We start from the raw sequence: 16,257 nt of genomic DNA on the forward strand, positions 1-16,257 counted from the left end.
AAAATCTCACAGCAGAGATCTGGGGCCAGATCCTCAATTAGAGATGAAATGCACAGTGTCAAAGCACTGAGTGCAAGGGGCACCAGCACCTGAGTGCATTGGACCATTATGTCCTGTTGGGTAGTTTAGTTGCCTCAAACTCCCTGTGCTGGAAAGGGACAAGGAAACATCCAGACACCCATCAGAGCCTTGTGAAAGTCAGGCAGGGATTGGGGGAGATGTGGAGGTGCTCCTGTCTTGGCTTTTTTGCTGAGCTGTGATGGCAGGAGGGAGGAGGAGTGACATGACAGGTCCCCTGACAGGTCTGTGGCACCTCTTGATCTCAGCAGCAAGGCAGTCCTCTCAAAGCTGGATACGCTTGCTCATCGTGCAGCATTAAAGGGGAAGGGCCTGAGCCCTCAGCCTCATGTCAAACGCACTCCAAAACCCTGGTACACGGATTGTTCTGTCATTGGTGAGGTAAGGACCATCATTAGCCCCAAAGAGGAGACTGCAAAGGGTTCAAGACAAACCAGCCTCCAAGAAATGCAAGCTTTTTCGGTGGACACATTGCAACAGACTACCCAGTGTTGACAGTGTTTTTTCCTTACACAACTGAATTATCTTTTAATTCCAGGTGGTTTTTGAATTGGAGGCCTGGATCCTCTAACCTCAGTCATAAATAGCTTTACCCCATCTATGTCTTCTTGAAGTATCAGATTTGATATTTGAAAAAAAAGTTAATTTCATAATAAATATAATGATCAAATTCTATTATTTGATATATAAAAACAAACAGGGAGTTAATTGTATAAAACTGTCCAACCGGGGCATCTTTTAGTCTCTTTCTGAAAGCTGTAACATAAGCTTTTATCTAATCAGCCTTTTAAAGATCTGTTGGTCCCTTCCTGATTTTAAGAAAAATGAAAGCAGTCCATATTCTGAAATTCAGGCTCAAGAGAAAAAAATAAAATCGAAGTTGCTGGCAAAGTAGAAGAATAAGAAGGAAAGGCCATAGTAGACTATGCTGCCTTGTTGTCAAGAGCAGACATGAAAGAGCAAAACCGAAACAAAACCAGAATCAAGGCAATTACTGAGTTGGAAGTGACACTCTAGAAGACTGGTTGCAGAAGTTGCAAGCTGGAGATCTAAGACACACTGGTGGAAATTTCTTTCAGTATATAAAATAAAAAGTTTTCCAATGAAAGAATATTACAGGCAAGGTTTTAAGCATGTGTTTAAATGCTTACATAGCAAGTTATCTAGACGATATCTATTTTCTATCTGAAGACATGGTATGGAAAAATTGCTTTTAGTTTCAGCATGAAAGAATTGTCTTAGTTTGATTTTATTTGTTGGGGTTATTTTTGCTTTGTTTTTCTTTTTTCCCTGGTGATTGCTAGTCCATTTGGGTGTCTGTGTTACAGGACTGAGCCATTAGGAACAAAATTTAAAAAGCAGTCTCTAATGATGGATGCCTTTGTTTCCCTTATCTTAGAGACTTACAGACATTAACAAGTAGGCTCTGAAAGCAAGATTTTTCAAAGTGAGTAATGGGTTTTTCTTATGTCACATCCAAGAGACCATTAAAACCAGCTCAATGTTCACAAGCATCTACCTGTGGAAACTGATTCCCTTTAAACTGCACTAGGTGATCCCAAAGACTATTATATGGTCTCTCATGCAAGGGAAAAAGTCACTCAGAAACTGAAAAAATACCTCTTTTTCTTCTTCTTTCCTGCCATGGGTCTTGCTGTAGTTGATTGGTGTATCCCAGCCTTCCTGTTCACAAAGTGCCTGGTAGAAGGCTGCATTTACCAGGATGCTGCTTGCTTTGAAAGGAGAAGAGGAAGGAGTGGGAAGTGCTGTGCTGGAAGAAGTGAGAGGCATAACTTTGTCTTGGCTTCGATTCTTTTTCATGCTCAAATCCAGAGTGCCATTTTCATCCACTTCTATCTCAGCTCCCTGACATGCAACAGGAAATAGAGACACGTTTAGATATGGACATGGTAAGGCTGTAAAATAACCATGTGGTGCTTTTAAAGGATAAATATAAATGCACGCTTTTATTTAAATTTATCTGAATCTAAACCCAGCTTTTCGATTTATGTCAGTTAATGTCCAACTCTTAGGCAGACTTAAGAGTAGCCTCAGTAATGGTATCCCTGCATCTCAGCTTAAACATAGTAAGCGGAATTTAAATAAGATGCCTTTAAACCATAACCTATACTCCCTAAATCTAGTTTTATTTAAACAAAGTTTAGCTTTAAATCTTCTTGATCTTTTCACTCTTACAGAGAACTATGACCCCAATTCACAGTTAAAAGCATTAATGCATTGTTTAGGTCATCCCACAGCATTACTATCACATATCCTCCCTTCCCCCCACACCCTGGAAACATTATAACATTTGTATCATGGGGGAGGAGAAGGAGGGGGAAAGAAATACATCTAAAAGTAGCACAGTGGGAGAAATTTTCACTAGGGTTCTCTACATCACTTGAAATAGCAAACTGCCTTTATCATAATTTGACTAGGCCACTAAGGCACAAGTCTGCACTGACACCACTAGACTGAGAGCTACAGAAGGATCTTGAGGAGGTTCTCCCTGATGCAGACATTCTGCCTGAGTTAACAAAGCCTTTTCTTCCTGGGAATAACAGCAAAGAGCAGCCTCTAATTGCAGAGGTGTGTGCAGACTGGGGAGAGACCCAACCTCTCCTTCCAGTCTGGGAGAAGCTCTCCTGCACACAAAAAGTGGCAAATGCTGCTTGGCTGTACAGGAACAAAGGAAGGAAACTTCACTGTGTTGTCTTATGCTGCTTGATCACAGAAAAAGAGGACAAACTCCTCTTCTTGCAATGATAAAAAGCTGATGAAAGTACAACTTATTAGTGTAAGCAACAACTTCTCCCTCGTGCTCGATATGCTACGCTGAATATTGACATATTTTCTGTATAGGCATGAATCGAAGAGTAATCCTTGCAATTGCCAACATTTACTGAAGTCAAGTAGGGGGAAGAGATGAAAGGTGGCTTCTAGAGGACTATTCAGTAGTTGCCCTGAGTAAAGTGGAGAATATTCAAAGACTATGGAGATAAATAGCAATGACAGAGATCTACACCAAGAATACTGTAATTAACACTGCTCGTTGTCTTCCTGTTATTTTCATCACTTTTATTTTTAATTTGCATCACCACAAAGACTGGATAACACTTGGGAATTTGGGGTAGATGTGTTTGGTGCTGTGTAACTGTAGGAAACAGTTGTATAAAACAAGATTTCCTACCTTGAGTAGTATAATAGGAAACTCACAGTGTAAGTGAATCACCTAGATGTTGTGTTGTAAACAGAAAAGAGATGGGTATGCCCAGTGGGCAAGTTTTTCTGTCTTTCTTAGACCTCTTCATCAGGAAGACACTGGCAGAATGAGCCCCTTTGTCTTTCTTCCCATTAAATATTGCTGGAGTTTGATGGTTAGTCACCCATTTAATTGTTAATGATAGGGCAATGAAACTTATCCTCTTTGGAGGATCTTAAGAAGAGTTGTGGTGAAACAGGGAGCTCTTCCCCTGTGCTGAAAGTGTGGCATGGCCACCCTGGTTGGACTGAGCTTCCTTCATGCAGCCTTGTCTTCTACCACTGCCAGTGATGTCTCATTTAAAGGTAAAATGTGATTGATTAAATCTTCTGAATAAGAAGGAAAATATTGGTAGAAGATGACAATTTAGGGCCTGACAACCTCTCTTCACTCAGCCAGCATGGTTCCCTTTTGCATCCATGAGCCTGACACAGATGCCCACCTAGACTGAAGCACCACCAAGCCATCTGCTTGTCCCTGGTTCAGAAACTCAGGCACCTCTTATGTTTGCTTCTCCCACATAGCTAAGTTCACATTTTCAATCATACAGCTTAAAAGAGAGAGATGTTTTATTATATTTATGGGAAGTAAATACACTTCTAATATGTTCATACTAAGACGCTTTGGTTATATCTTTCTGCCCCTTTTTAGTAAATAGTTTAATCTCCTGTGATAGTTTTAAGCCCTGAATTTGACAGTGCAGCTTATCCTGGATAATAACTTAGTAACCACAACATCTTATGCCATCTGTATAATATCAAATACATTTTTATACCAGCATTAATAAACCTTAGTTAGAAAAATCCAAGATATTAACTATATCAGTGCCAAGCACACACTCCAGGATCTGACAATATAACTCTGCCATGATCGCCCCAGTGTTTTTTGGCTTCATAGTTGATATGTAACTATAGCAATGAAACAGAGCTACAGTAATCAAGTTTAATGACCAATGTAAAGTAAAATGCTAAACATTGTAGTTGCTGACATTTTTCATAATAAAAAAACTTGGGTTAAGTCTGCACAACCAACATTCACATAAAATTCCAGACCTCTGTGACAGATGGCTTAGGAAAGGAAGCCATGTGACTGGGCTGCGGTAGTTTTATAGTGCAAAACCCATAAATAGTGCAGATTCTCTGTCACTGACAAAATATCAACTACTCAGAAGGCAACGGCAACCACAAAAAGGACCAAAAACAATCAAGGTCCCCTTCTCAATGCAACTTGACATAGAATAATATCAGAAAATCATTTTCTCTGAGAAAGAGATACCAGTAGCCTCCACAAGGAGCTCTGAATAATAAGCAGAAAATTAACCAACACAAATATTTAAAGCTTTCTCAACACTTGCCTGAAATCATGTAGAAGTTGGGTTGTCCAACACGTACCTAATTCTGATCAGGGAAGGCTGGGTTGTGTGTTTGTGAAGTAGTGTGCAGATGGGGTTTAAGTGAGCTCACAGATGCACACAACAATTAAATAAAGTCATGGGGAAAAATATCCCCCTTTACTCATTGCAGGATGGATCCCACGTTTACAGCATGGCTTTTTATTCAGAATGGTATAAAAGAGGTATTGCTTTGGTGCCTTTCTAGCAAACTCCAAATGGCAGAGCGAAAAGAGGGAAGTCACAGTTATTGCTCCAGTTTGCATTCCTACTCTGATCCCACCCTCCTCTCAATATGTCTCCTTTGCTTGCTTTACCGCATTTATTTTTACATTAATTATAAAATGGAACTAAAAAGACAAAAATGGCAAATGGGAAAAAATGCTAGAGTAGTGCTCTGACATGCTGACAGAAAATGGCACTTACTACGCTTAGCTCAGGCTTGTAAAGGCTGTGTTCTCCTCATTGAAGGCAAGATCTTATTACTGTTGACTCTAGTGCATGTGTGAACAGGCCTATATTTATCCATTTATAATGACATATTTAAAATATAGCTATCAAAACAATGTAAACTCTTCAGATTATTCCTTAAAACTGTAAACAAACAAAGATGCAAATGTATCTTTTTATTTCTTAACTTATATTTGGTTTAAGCTGTGTAAATCTTTGCAGCCTGATTTTGATCTTACTCACATTTACATTTACACTGGTGTAAACCAGGACAATATCCACTGAAGCAATGAAGAAAAATCAATGAGCATGAGAGGATACACACAGCAATTAAATTCAAGTTGCTTCTTACCTACTACCTCATCAGTGACAGTCTAATCCCCCCCTCCATGTTTTACAAGCAGCTGGAAAAGGATTCCAGAATAAAAAATGAAAGAAAAGTGATAGGATCACATTTTCTTTATGCCAGTAGCTATTCAGTGAAAAGACAAGGTACAAATAGTACTTTATTACCAAAAATGAAGACTAATATAAATACATAAACAAAAAAAAGCCTGTCTGTATAGTCTCCAACTGTGTTGTGCCATAAAGTCAATCTTTTTCAACCTCCTTTATCTTATGACATAAATATTCGGGAATATTTTCTAGTACTTAATTAGGTCTTGTCCTTAGAATTGAATTACAACAGCTAGGACAATAAAGGATGTTAGCTTTTTGCGCCAAATTTCTCCTGCATTTTTTCATATGCTTTTGGTCCATCTGATCCCTCACAATATTTAATACTCTCCAGTGTGTCTCCTGTAATGATTACAAGTTAAGCTTTATCCCAGCTGGATCAGAAAGAGTAAATTATTGTGTCTGCATGGATCTTATTTCACACCTGTGAGATCAGGGAGATTGTGTCATGACATATAAGGGAATTCATGTATTCTTTGATTGGCATCAGCCATGGAACTTCATGCTAAGCAAGTCCAAAGAAACAACATGATCAATGATTTTGCATTCCCCCTAGCAGTTCAGTCTGGTTTGGAAAGCTCAAAAGAGCTCTGAAGTTCTGGTATTGGGAGTAAACAAGACTCGTATCTTGCCGTGTGTATGAATAATATTCTTAAAGCAAGTCCATCCAAAAGAGTACAATCTTTTCTATTCCCAGCCAACAAAAACACAGGCACCTCATCCTCCATTCTTCACACTTGGATTTAAGCAATTGAGTACTTCTGCAGAAAATTAAAATATTAATTTGGATCAAAATGAGAAAACTTGTAACAGCCCAACATCATCTGAAACAAAAATGGAGTCACAATTTAAGCCCAGAGCTGTTCATAAATTAAAAAAAGCTAGCCAAGAAGGTACTCAGAGAGCAATATGCACAGCAGTATTACAGGATGGAACCTAGTGATACGCTTGGATGATTTTTCATCCTGTATTTAGGCTTTAAGGTATTTGTAGTAAAGTACTGCCTGACAAATATGTTGAGTGCTAACTACATTTTTTAAATAGTAGATGTAATTTTCACCATCATCAATATCCAAGAACGGAGAGATGACATCGTTTTGTTCAAAACCAGAATGTGAACTTTAAACATTTTTATCAAGTGTGATTTTTTTTGGTTGGTTTTTTGTTTTCTTTCAAGGCATAGTGTGCATATGCCATTTTGCCTAACAGGTGGGAAAAACACCAAAACATTCAACAAAATGTTTGGCAAGCAGTAGTGATGAGGATACAGATAAACTATTGCTTGCAGCTACCTCACTGAGACATGTGTGGTGAGGGCTGTAAACAGGGGAGATCCCTGGAAGTTATGATGATGTGGATTCTTACACAGATAGAAACTGCAGGCTAAGCCTCCTAGGGGAACCCTTCTGGTGACTTCAATGGGAGCTGAATGGAGCTGCATAAACTGTAAATCAAATTCAAACAGGAGACTGGCTTGGGGTACTGACTGCATGAGAATTGGCTGGTTGGGATTATATTCAAGGGAAGATTTTACTGCAGTCCCAGGCTGAATGGCTCAGATGGTACAACATTAATGTGGTATTAATTATTTTTGAAAACTATATCATCAAGGTATGTGATGATCTTAGTATTTTGTATGCAACTGATAGATAATTCATAGAGAAGGTTTAAGATTCATTTGACTGCTCATTTCAAATAAATGTATTCTTTTAATGGCTTAACTTTTAAATTAACATTTTTAAACTTGGGATTTTTGTCAGATCTTGTGCAGTAGGTCTCTTTGGAAGTTTTCCTTACCAGTGGTACTGTTAATGTGTAATATGACTTCTCTATCCTTGCTACACTTGTCTTTCTCTTTTGTTGTCTCGGACTCTCCCTTTTGAACTGATATGCAGAGAATGAGAGATACATATTTGAATGTCCATTAAATTATTGAAATTTGGAACTATTTTATAAAATACATTTACTTTTTCATTTAAGTGTTATCTGTATATACAGGGAAGTGGTGAATATTCAGGGTAAACCATCCAACTCTTCCTAAGAGAGGGAAAATGCTTTGGGGGGCAAGAAATAAAATTTAAAAGGCAGAAAGAAAAAAAAAAATGCTTGGGAACACAGTTGTGCTAAAAAGCATTTTGTTGTTTTCCCCACTTGTTTAAGCAAGGCGACATATGCATGCCTTGAGCAAATACAAGAAAATGACACTTACTTGAAATGTTTGAACTTTAAAGTTCTGCCTTTAAAACTTGGAAGCACAATATTTTTACATCTCTGACAAGCGTACTACTGGCAAAGTATTTCCAGCAGGCCTAGGAAGTCCTCTGCAGTCTCACATATCCTTACTCTATCACCACACAGTCTCCCATCTGTAAAGAACCAAGGCTTGAATTGCCGGGAGGCTACCTGATGCTCAGGGAAGAGCAAACACCTTTACCTGTCAGGAGTTTTGATCTGCTAAAGTATGGACCAGGCTAATTAGGTTTTCTTAGAAAAAGGAACAAAAGGATGTGTCAAGGGGCAGGGCTGAGATGCTTGATAATGTGGGGCTCTGAATACAGCCACTCCACACAGGTATTTTCAAACCTGTTGAATGTGTGTGCTGCTGAGTAGAAAAAGGAAATCATTAACTCTGTAGTAATCTATTGCATTATTTGAGTTCAAATACAGATAAAGCCTCAAGAGGGCAGTTTTTATAATCTAAAACTTTGTAAGATATTCTAGCAATTAAGCATTTACATTTGTTACCACGACCAGCCACAGAACAAATCAGAAAAACTGATAAATAGTTAGTAGTCTCTTTTAAATTAGCCTTATTTTATTGTTTCATATTTTAAAATTAGAAAGAATTTAAGAGAGTCTGGCAACTTAATTCCACAATTTTTTTGGTTTGAATCCTGTATGATCAAAGTAATAAATATCCAAAACCAAATAAAAATATGTTTTGTGTACTTTTGGACACCAAATCTGTTTGGGGCTCACTTGTCTGTGTTCTGGCCAGAAGCTAATTCTGATTCTTCTGTCAGATGTTTTGTATCAGTATGCCCTCCAGAAAGTCTGGCAGAAGTGGAGGCAGGCAGATAGCAAGGTAGGCAGGTGATTTTCTTTTATGCTGGATTCCTGGCTGTGAAAAAGGAGTAAGCTATGTGCCCCAAGTGCCCCTCTGTACCATTACTATTCAGTTCACTTCCATTCAATCCTTCCCCATGATTTGGCAACTGTGAAGCAGGTACACAGGAGAAAATCTTTGGGTTATGTCTGGTCCCTTTACTGCTCTTCTCTGGCAACAAAGGTCTATTGCTGAGGTCAGCCAAAGGCTGCTGCTGCAATTTAATCCAATCATTGGCATCAGTTTCCATTTCCCTACTAGAAGAAGTCTTTGTTCAAGACTGATGGAAGGAGGTTTTTTGCAGCAGATATCAAGGATTGATATGTCATTAGGAAAGGTTCTATGAGCAATCTTTGGAACAGATAATGTCTGAGTTACAGGGAATGCATGTGGACATACTCTAAAATGCCCTGTGGCATTTCCCAACATTGATTTTAATGTCCAAAACTTCCCACAGGAGTAGAAATCAAAAGCAGCAAAGTAGGGGATACCACTCTGCAAAGGCACAAGGCTCAGAATATCTAAGAAGTTGTTATGCTGGTGGCAAAATTAATGGTTCCACTCAAAAAATAATAGCTAACCTCCTAGCAATGGTGAATGAACACTCAACCAAAATGTAGATCAACAGCTGTGGAAGCCACCTCTAGCCAGACTGAGCCTTGTGAGGTTCAGATAAGGGAGAGATAAGGTAGAGTGACACTGACTTGCAGAAAAAATAGTCATCTGTCTTTTGGAGCAAACATCACGAGTCAGAGTCCCACAGCAGAAGCACACCTGCTATGCTGTGTTTTGACAAACACACCTCTTTTCTCTCGGCAGTGATTTCTCCTCAGGTTCTTGTAATGACTCCCTCTCATCTACAAAGAGCTTTCAAAAGTTTCATTGCAGTGGAACATGTGTGACTTTAATGCAAATAATAAACAGTGCTCCCACACCATTGTCATCAGAAGAAAATCTTGTCTATTTTCATCAGAATTATAATACTATGTAATGGCACAGAAAATAAGTCTCATAGCTCACACAGCACCATTTGTAAATCATAAAGATCTGTGAGGAAACGCAGAGCAGAAACCAAAACACGAAAGCCACACAAACATCTACAAAATTAGGCAGCTTTCCATTATGACAGACTTGCCCAAATTATCTATCTGCAAACGCAGTGGGCCTGATTCTCTACTCTTGCCAGCAGAAAGGGGAATTTTACCAAAGTCAGTTGTTATTCCCCCCCTCTCCACCTTGCCAAACTGTTAGGAGCTCCAAACACAACAGACTCCATAGGTAGTTCTGTTCCATTGCTAGCAAAATATCACCTTGATTAATCACACTATTTTTATTTTTTTTTTTTAATCAGTCTCCAAAATGATCCCTAATGACAGGTTTCAGAGGGGGAAAAATTCCCTCTTAAAACAGATCTTACTCATTATCCACCACAGATTGTTGTTGGATTTCAAATAACCTTTATCTTTTTTCCTCCCAGAAAACTCCCCCCTTGTAATTAGAGCTCAATTATGAAAAGAATTAACAACATAATTCCTACTATTTATTTAGTTTTATCAGAGCTGGTCACTACATTACTGTTTCCTTTCTCTGCCTCTCTTCAAAAGAGCATGCAAACAGAAGCCTTCTTTTGGGGGATTTAATGCAGTCACTAACATGAAAGACAGTTTATTCGCACAGTTCAGTAGCTAGCACACCCTCCAGGTTCTTGGACTACCCTACCTTGGCAGACAGACTCTGTGGTTTGTTGGAGAGGATCTCTGCTGCTTCCCTGCAGCGGGTGGAAAGGTTCAGGATAGCAGCAGCTGCTGCTATGTGGGTGTCTTCACTACATTGACCGTAGCTATAAGAGTTGGCATGGCAAGGGCTCTGTGTGTGGGCGCTAGCACTAGGCAGTCGATTAGAAAATTTCACTGGATTTGAAAAATGCTTTGCTGTTGAAGAGAGATTTGATTAGCAATTGCATGTATGAAATTTTTCCCATTAAATAGTTTTGCTTCTCAGACTACAATTTCATACATAAAAAATATTCAAAGATTACATTTAAAACAATCCATTTCCTATTGCCAGTAAGGGCTTACAGTAAAAATGGCTTCAGAAACACAATAATTTAATTTTTCCTTGAGAAATACACATCTGGCAACAAACCTTCTGAGATTTTTACTCATCTTTTACTTATCCTTAACCCAGGCATTGAAAGCAATGATGTCCAAGGAAAGACTGAACACGCATTAATGTGTTACCCATCGTGGTTTGACCACTCCAGTGGGCAAATGCAATCGTAAATGTATTCTTATAAAGGCTTCCTCTTGGGGAGCTCTGTTGTGCAACAAACCAACAGTGACTTGTCCAGTCTTAGCTAAAACAACACTGCTTACCCTACTTAGATAAATAAGTCTGTTATTTAAATAGCTTTGCTTATGTGACTAAGGAGCACAAAACCAGGCTCTTGAATGAAGCAGAGCAAACAGATAGAGACATTACCTGTAAGGAACATTCAGTACTGATTTTGTGGAAATATTTAGAAATTTAAGTCTATCCTTTAGTCAATTAAAAAAAAAAAATGGCAATGAACATTCATATGATCTTGGTTTACAGTCTTTTTTTGGCTATATTTGGAATAATACACAGATTTATTAGGCACAGTAAGGTCAGTTGAGAATGAAATACAAACAGGTGAACAGAAAAGCACTTTCACAGACAAAAGCGGTGTCTGTGGTTCTTTGTTTTCTTCTTCATCAGCAGCATTTATTCTAAAACTGTTAGAGAGAACTCTGTTCTCTCTTCTGGATTTTGGAGCTTGAGATGGGATAAAGTGTTGCAGGGAGAACACAACACCATGATTTCAGCTCTAAGGAAGCAATAATCACTTATTTTGTCTGCAGCCCTCACAGTGTCCTACAAAGATAAACTAAGCAAAATCCAATTTCTCAGCCTACACCCAGATACATCAAGAACATTTCTGTGTACGGCCATCTGCTCGCTCCCTAAAGATCTGAGCCCCAAGGCTCTGGATCCCTTTGGATGTAGGGCTTTGGCTGAGTGCTTTTTAATGCTAAGAGCTACACAAGGCATAGGAGGACTCATCTTCCTGAAACTTGGGATGCTCTAAAAGAAATGCTTGTTTATGTGCTTTGACTAGAGCTGAATGCTACATTCCATTTCTCTAAACACTGGAAGCATCTGAGTAGAGCGATACATGAAAGCCTCATGATTCAGTCCTCCCTCTCTCTAGTGAAAATTAAAAGGGATTTATCTACCCTGCTGTAATACTGTAGCACAAACAAGACAGTCTACATTTTATCAGTTTCTACAATGAAATTTAAATTGTGTTTAAAGACCAGAAAGTGCATTTTTCATTGCCTATCCTAAAAGATAAAAAAACAACCAACAAACCAACAAAAAAACCCCAGGCTATAAAGGGTGTATATATTTTGCTAACAAAACAAGTTTGCAAGCGCAGAATCCACAGAGGGCTAATGATGGGCTTTTGGCTGGCTATATATTTACATAGACTCTGAACCCATCACTACATCATCAGCTTCTTATTGCCAACTTTTGTACACCTGAATAGTTAAATCACTCACCAGCTCTTTTACTTTCACCTTCCATTAAAATAATAGCTGCACATTGCAATCTTTGCAAGAACAACAGGCTGTAAACTTCAGCTCTGATATACTTCATACATAAATTGCATATACGTGTATTTGCATTTGTATAAAAACATTTCAATCATTTTTTCCTTGAAATGAACCTGTGAAATAGACATACATCTGTGCAAAGAGACAGCTAATAGGGAATATTCAATTTTAGAAACAAAATTGGAAAATCTGCCACCCAAGAAGGCGGCAATGCATATATTTGCTTTCATTTAAGCAAGCCTATTTTCTAGGTCAGATAAATATCTACTTTTCATTTGCAATTTTAAATAGAGTATTTTATATATATACACAAAAGACAGATACCTACAAACATATATGTGTGTTTTTGTGTACTCAGATGCATACACAAATAAATATAAAAACATACAAATTTTATAAATATATAAAATATATATAATATTTTATAATATTAGAGGTATATTAGACTATAATTAACTTCTGTGTGAATTTATTCGTTAACAAAATTTTTTGCTTTTCTGTTCACCTTACTATGAATGTTCTTCTTTGTTGGGGTAAGTGGGACAAAATTTGTTTTCCTATTTTATTGTCCTTGACTAATCTTTTTGTCATTAACAAAACAAAAGCTAACTTAAGAATCTTTTATCACATTGTTCTGGAGCTATTTTCTTCTGAACCCAATTTCGGTGCAATGAAACATTTCTTTTCCATTTCCCTCATGACAACAGAATTACTTGTTTCTTTAAACTAAAGAATATTCGATAATGTTCGATACAATAGCAGACATTTCCCATGCAGATTCTGAAGAGCATCTGCAATAAACCATCACTGTCCTCACTGTGGTATCTCATTTGTACAGAGTAGTACCTCAGCAAATCTGTAAATGATGCAAGCAGAGGAATCTTGATAACAATTCAATGCATTGGTTATGTCTGCACCATAAATATGATTTAGTACAGAAACGTGAGGTACCAAAACAAATTCAGTCCAGGCCTGGACTTAATGTAGCTGAGGCACATGCTCATCTAGGACGAATAATACCTGTATAGATTCACCTAAATAGTACCTGAAGTACCTTTGAAACCTTACTTGGGTTTCTTTGTACTACAATTCATTACATCTTGTGCAAGCACATTTCATGGAACTCCTCATCTATTCCTTAAAGACATCACAATTTTATAAAGGAAGAAGGTAACAGGTAAAACATAAAGCATTCCTTTTTACTCCTCTTTTCCACTGATGACTGCTTTCAAAGGAAGCATCAAAAAAGTAAACTTTGTAGTAATGATATTTAGATTCTATATTTTGCAAATTAGTGATTCTATTTAACATTCTAGACACAAGTGATTAAAGATGGTTTCTACAGACCTTTCTAGAATTCTAGAAGTTTGAAAGCAGAACAAGCAAAAAGGAAAAAAAAGTCATCAACTTTTTGCCCCTTTATCAATAGAAAATTGGATTTTGAGCTTACATTCAAGAAACTGAGGTGTTTTTCGACCTTGTGACACAGGTGCTGTTGTGCGTTTGCCAAAGACTTGTGCATCAAAACTGGCGTAATCAAATGGAACTTTCCCAAACTTCTCCTGTTCTTTCACCAGGGTGCCTCTGGAGGAGGTGACTGGCTGTGAAGTTCTGTAACTGTACTGAGATACCTCAGGCTGCTTTGATAAATTTGTCCTGCAGAGGGGAGGAAAAGAATGAAGGAGAAAGACAATAATGTCTTTAAATAACCTTGTCTTGAAAAATAGGATATGGTTGAATCTCATAATCTAAAAATGTGCTATTATCACATGAAACTTACTGGTGGGTGTATACAAGAAATAAACATGGTGGCTGACTAGTAGTCAAAAAGTACTTTCACTACTTCACAAACTAAAAGATGAGGACATTAAAAAATGTAGCATTCTTTAGCTGTAGTTTGGGCTTTTTACAAGGAAGTTACTGACTTACTGCTAGATTACCACTGTAGCATGGTGCTTCCTTTCATTCTAAAAAATTGTCTGGATTTTTTTCTAGCTTTTAGTTTTTTGGATCAGTATTGTTCTCACTTTACTGTGAATGAGTATGATATAAATATAATATAAGATGATCTGAAATAATTGCTTGTGCTATTTGGGAGGAACAAATGATGTATGGTGTGTTATTCCATTTAGTTAATGTTCAGTAACTACTTGTCTTTAGTAATTTCCTAAGGACTTTTCATATGTAGAGTTAAGGCATGTGCAGTTGGCAGACACATGGACATAATATTCTGTAATGGCTCTGAAGGAACCATTAGAGCTGATCATGTCAATAATCCACAAATTAAAGTGTCCCCAAATAGACCTGAATATAATAGGTTGCAATGGTCGTGGTGCCAATGATGTGCAAATTATGCATGTCTGTAGGGTCCATATAACTCAAACAAAATACAATTGCAATAAAAAGTGTTTCTTTTTTTTTGATGTCGTATAAAAAATAAATTAAAGTAATTAAACCAATAAACTAAGAATTAAGAAACTCTATGAATTGTTCTGATCAGGTTACTTGTGTGGAAGTAAGATTTAGTAGGATATATTTGACTGCTTATCCAAAGATACATCTTTTGTCTTCAATGTCAGCCACATGCACAGGAACCAACAGAAAGATTATTGTTTATTTTGAGAGTCAGATGTCTTTGCAGAGGTTCATCTTGGAAAACTGGGTTACCACTGAAACCTAAATCTGAAGCAGGTGTAAGATCTGGGGACCAATCCACAAAGTTTGTGCATCATTACTTTGGAGAGACTGGTTTGTGAGGACTCCTACCTGTGAGTCTGATCATGGCACTGCCCAGCTTTTGGAGACTCAAGCTGGTTCTTTTCCTGGGACATTGCCAACTTTTCAGCTGCAGCAATTGGACAACCAGAAAGGCTGTAGAAAAGCAAAAGTGAAGAACAGAAAAAAACATTGAAATTAATTCTTGAATAAAGGAGATGTGTGCTGTTTTTCTGTGGAAACCAGTGGCTTTGAACTTCTCTGATGGTCTGCACATCTATGGGAACTGCTGCCATTTTAGCCCAGATTCATGTGTTTTTCAATCCTTAATGCAAAACTGTGAAATCTGCATGTATTTTAGGTGATATATCTGGAAACTGAGTCATGTAGGAGTTTTCCACAGTTTAGCTTTGATGTTTTGTGTCTGGCAAGTCACTAGTAAATTTTTTGACAAATGTCATTTACTTTATCAGCCAAACCATGCATATAAGCCTCCTGCTGATTTAAAGGGAAGTGAATTTGGGACAAAACCCCCAGAGATATATGAGGGACTGTTACCAAAGAACACATTCTGTCATTTCAAGTTGTGCTAGCTTATATTTTCCTGTTTGTTTCATTAGATTAGAACATGTTTTCTTATCCTATTCATGGATTGCTCATGATACAGCCAATGTGCCTCAAAGATGACTGGGGATTTAAAACAGGAAACACAAAGAAAAAATATCTGCTTGTGCCATATATATTCTTGTAGACAAGACTGTCATATGTCTGATAAAGACTTACTATCTTTATTATTAAAACACAGTATGATAAACCTTAATTTTGGTGCACTCATGCGGTAACAAATCAAGCAATAAACAAAAAATCCCAAAATCTCACAAATATTCAGATCAACGAAGAAAGTCGTTTTTGAAATTCTTATGTCCCAAGTTTGTTTGTAAGATTGACATTATCTTTCCCAAGAAGCTTTATGATGGAATGTACTGCTTCCAGCAGAAAGCAGTACTGACAAGAGCTGTGCTGACAGCAATGCCTTGCTGGAGACAGAGTGTGTTGACTCTCTGCCTCACCTGCAGTCCAGCTATGATTCCCCAGCTGCCTGTCTGGAAGGCTTTTCTCAATTATACTTTCTCCCTGCAGGCATCGAGTTAAACAGACAGGA

The 16,257-nt window shown here is 37.7% G+C and overlaps 1 protein-coding gene across 6 annotated transcripts in view; it reads right to left on the reverse strand.

Moving 5' to 3' along the window:
- Nucleotides 1–16,257, reverse strand: part of ST18 (ST18, C2H2C-type zinc finger) — a 169,304-nt gene that overhangs the window by 24,099 nt on the left and 128,948 nt on the right. For all 6 annotated transcript variants that reach the window (XM_017727446.1, XM_017727448.1, XM_017727445.1 and 3 more), the window contains 4 exons: nt 15,147–15,251; nt 13,831–14,036; nt 10,462–10,673; nt 1,699–1,944 (listed from right to left, as the gene is read on the reverse strand). In XM_017727446.1, the coding sequence (XP_017582935.1) occupies nt 1,699–1,944; nt 10,462–10,673; nt 13,831–14,036; nt 15,147–15,251 (769 nt within the window). The remainder of the gene's footprint in view (nt 1–1,698; nt 1,945–10,461; nt 10,674–13,830; nt 14,037–15,146; nt 15,252–16,257) is intronic.

The sequence above is a fragment of the Corvus brachyrhynchos genome, unplaced genomic scaffold, assembly GCF_000691975.1.
Source record: "Corvus brachyrhynchos isolate BGI_N302 unplaced genomic scaffold, ASM69197v1 scaffold60, whole genome shotgun sequence".
NCBI lineage: Eukaryota > Metazoa > Chordata > Aves > Passeriformes > Corvidae > Corvus > Corvus brachyrhynchos.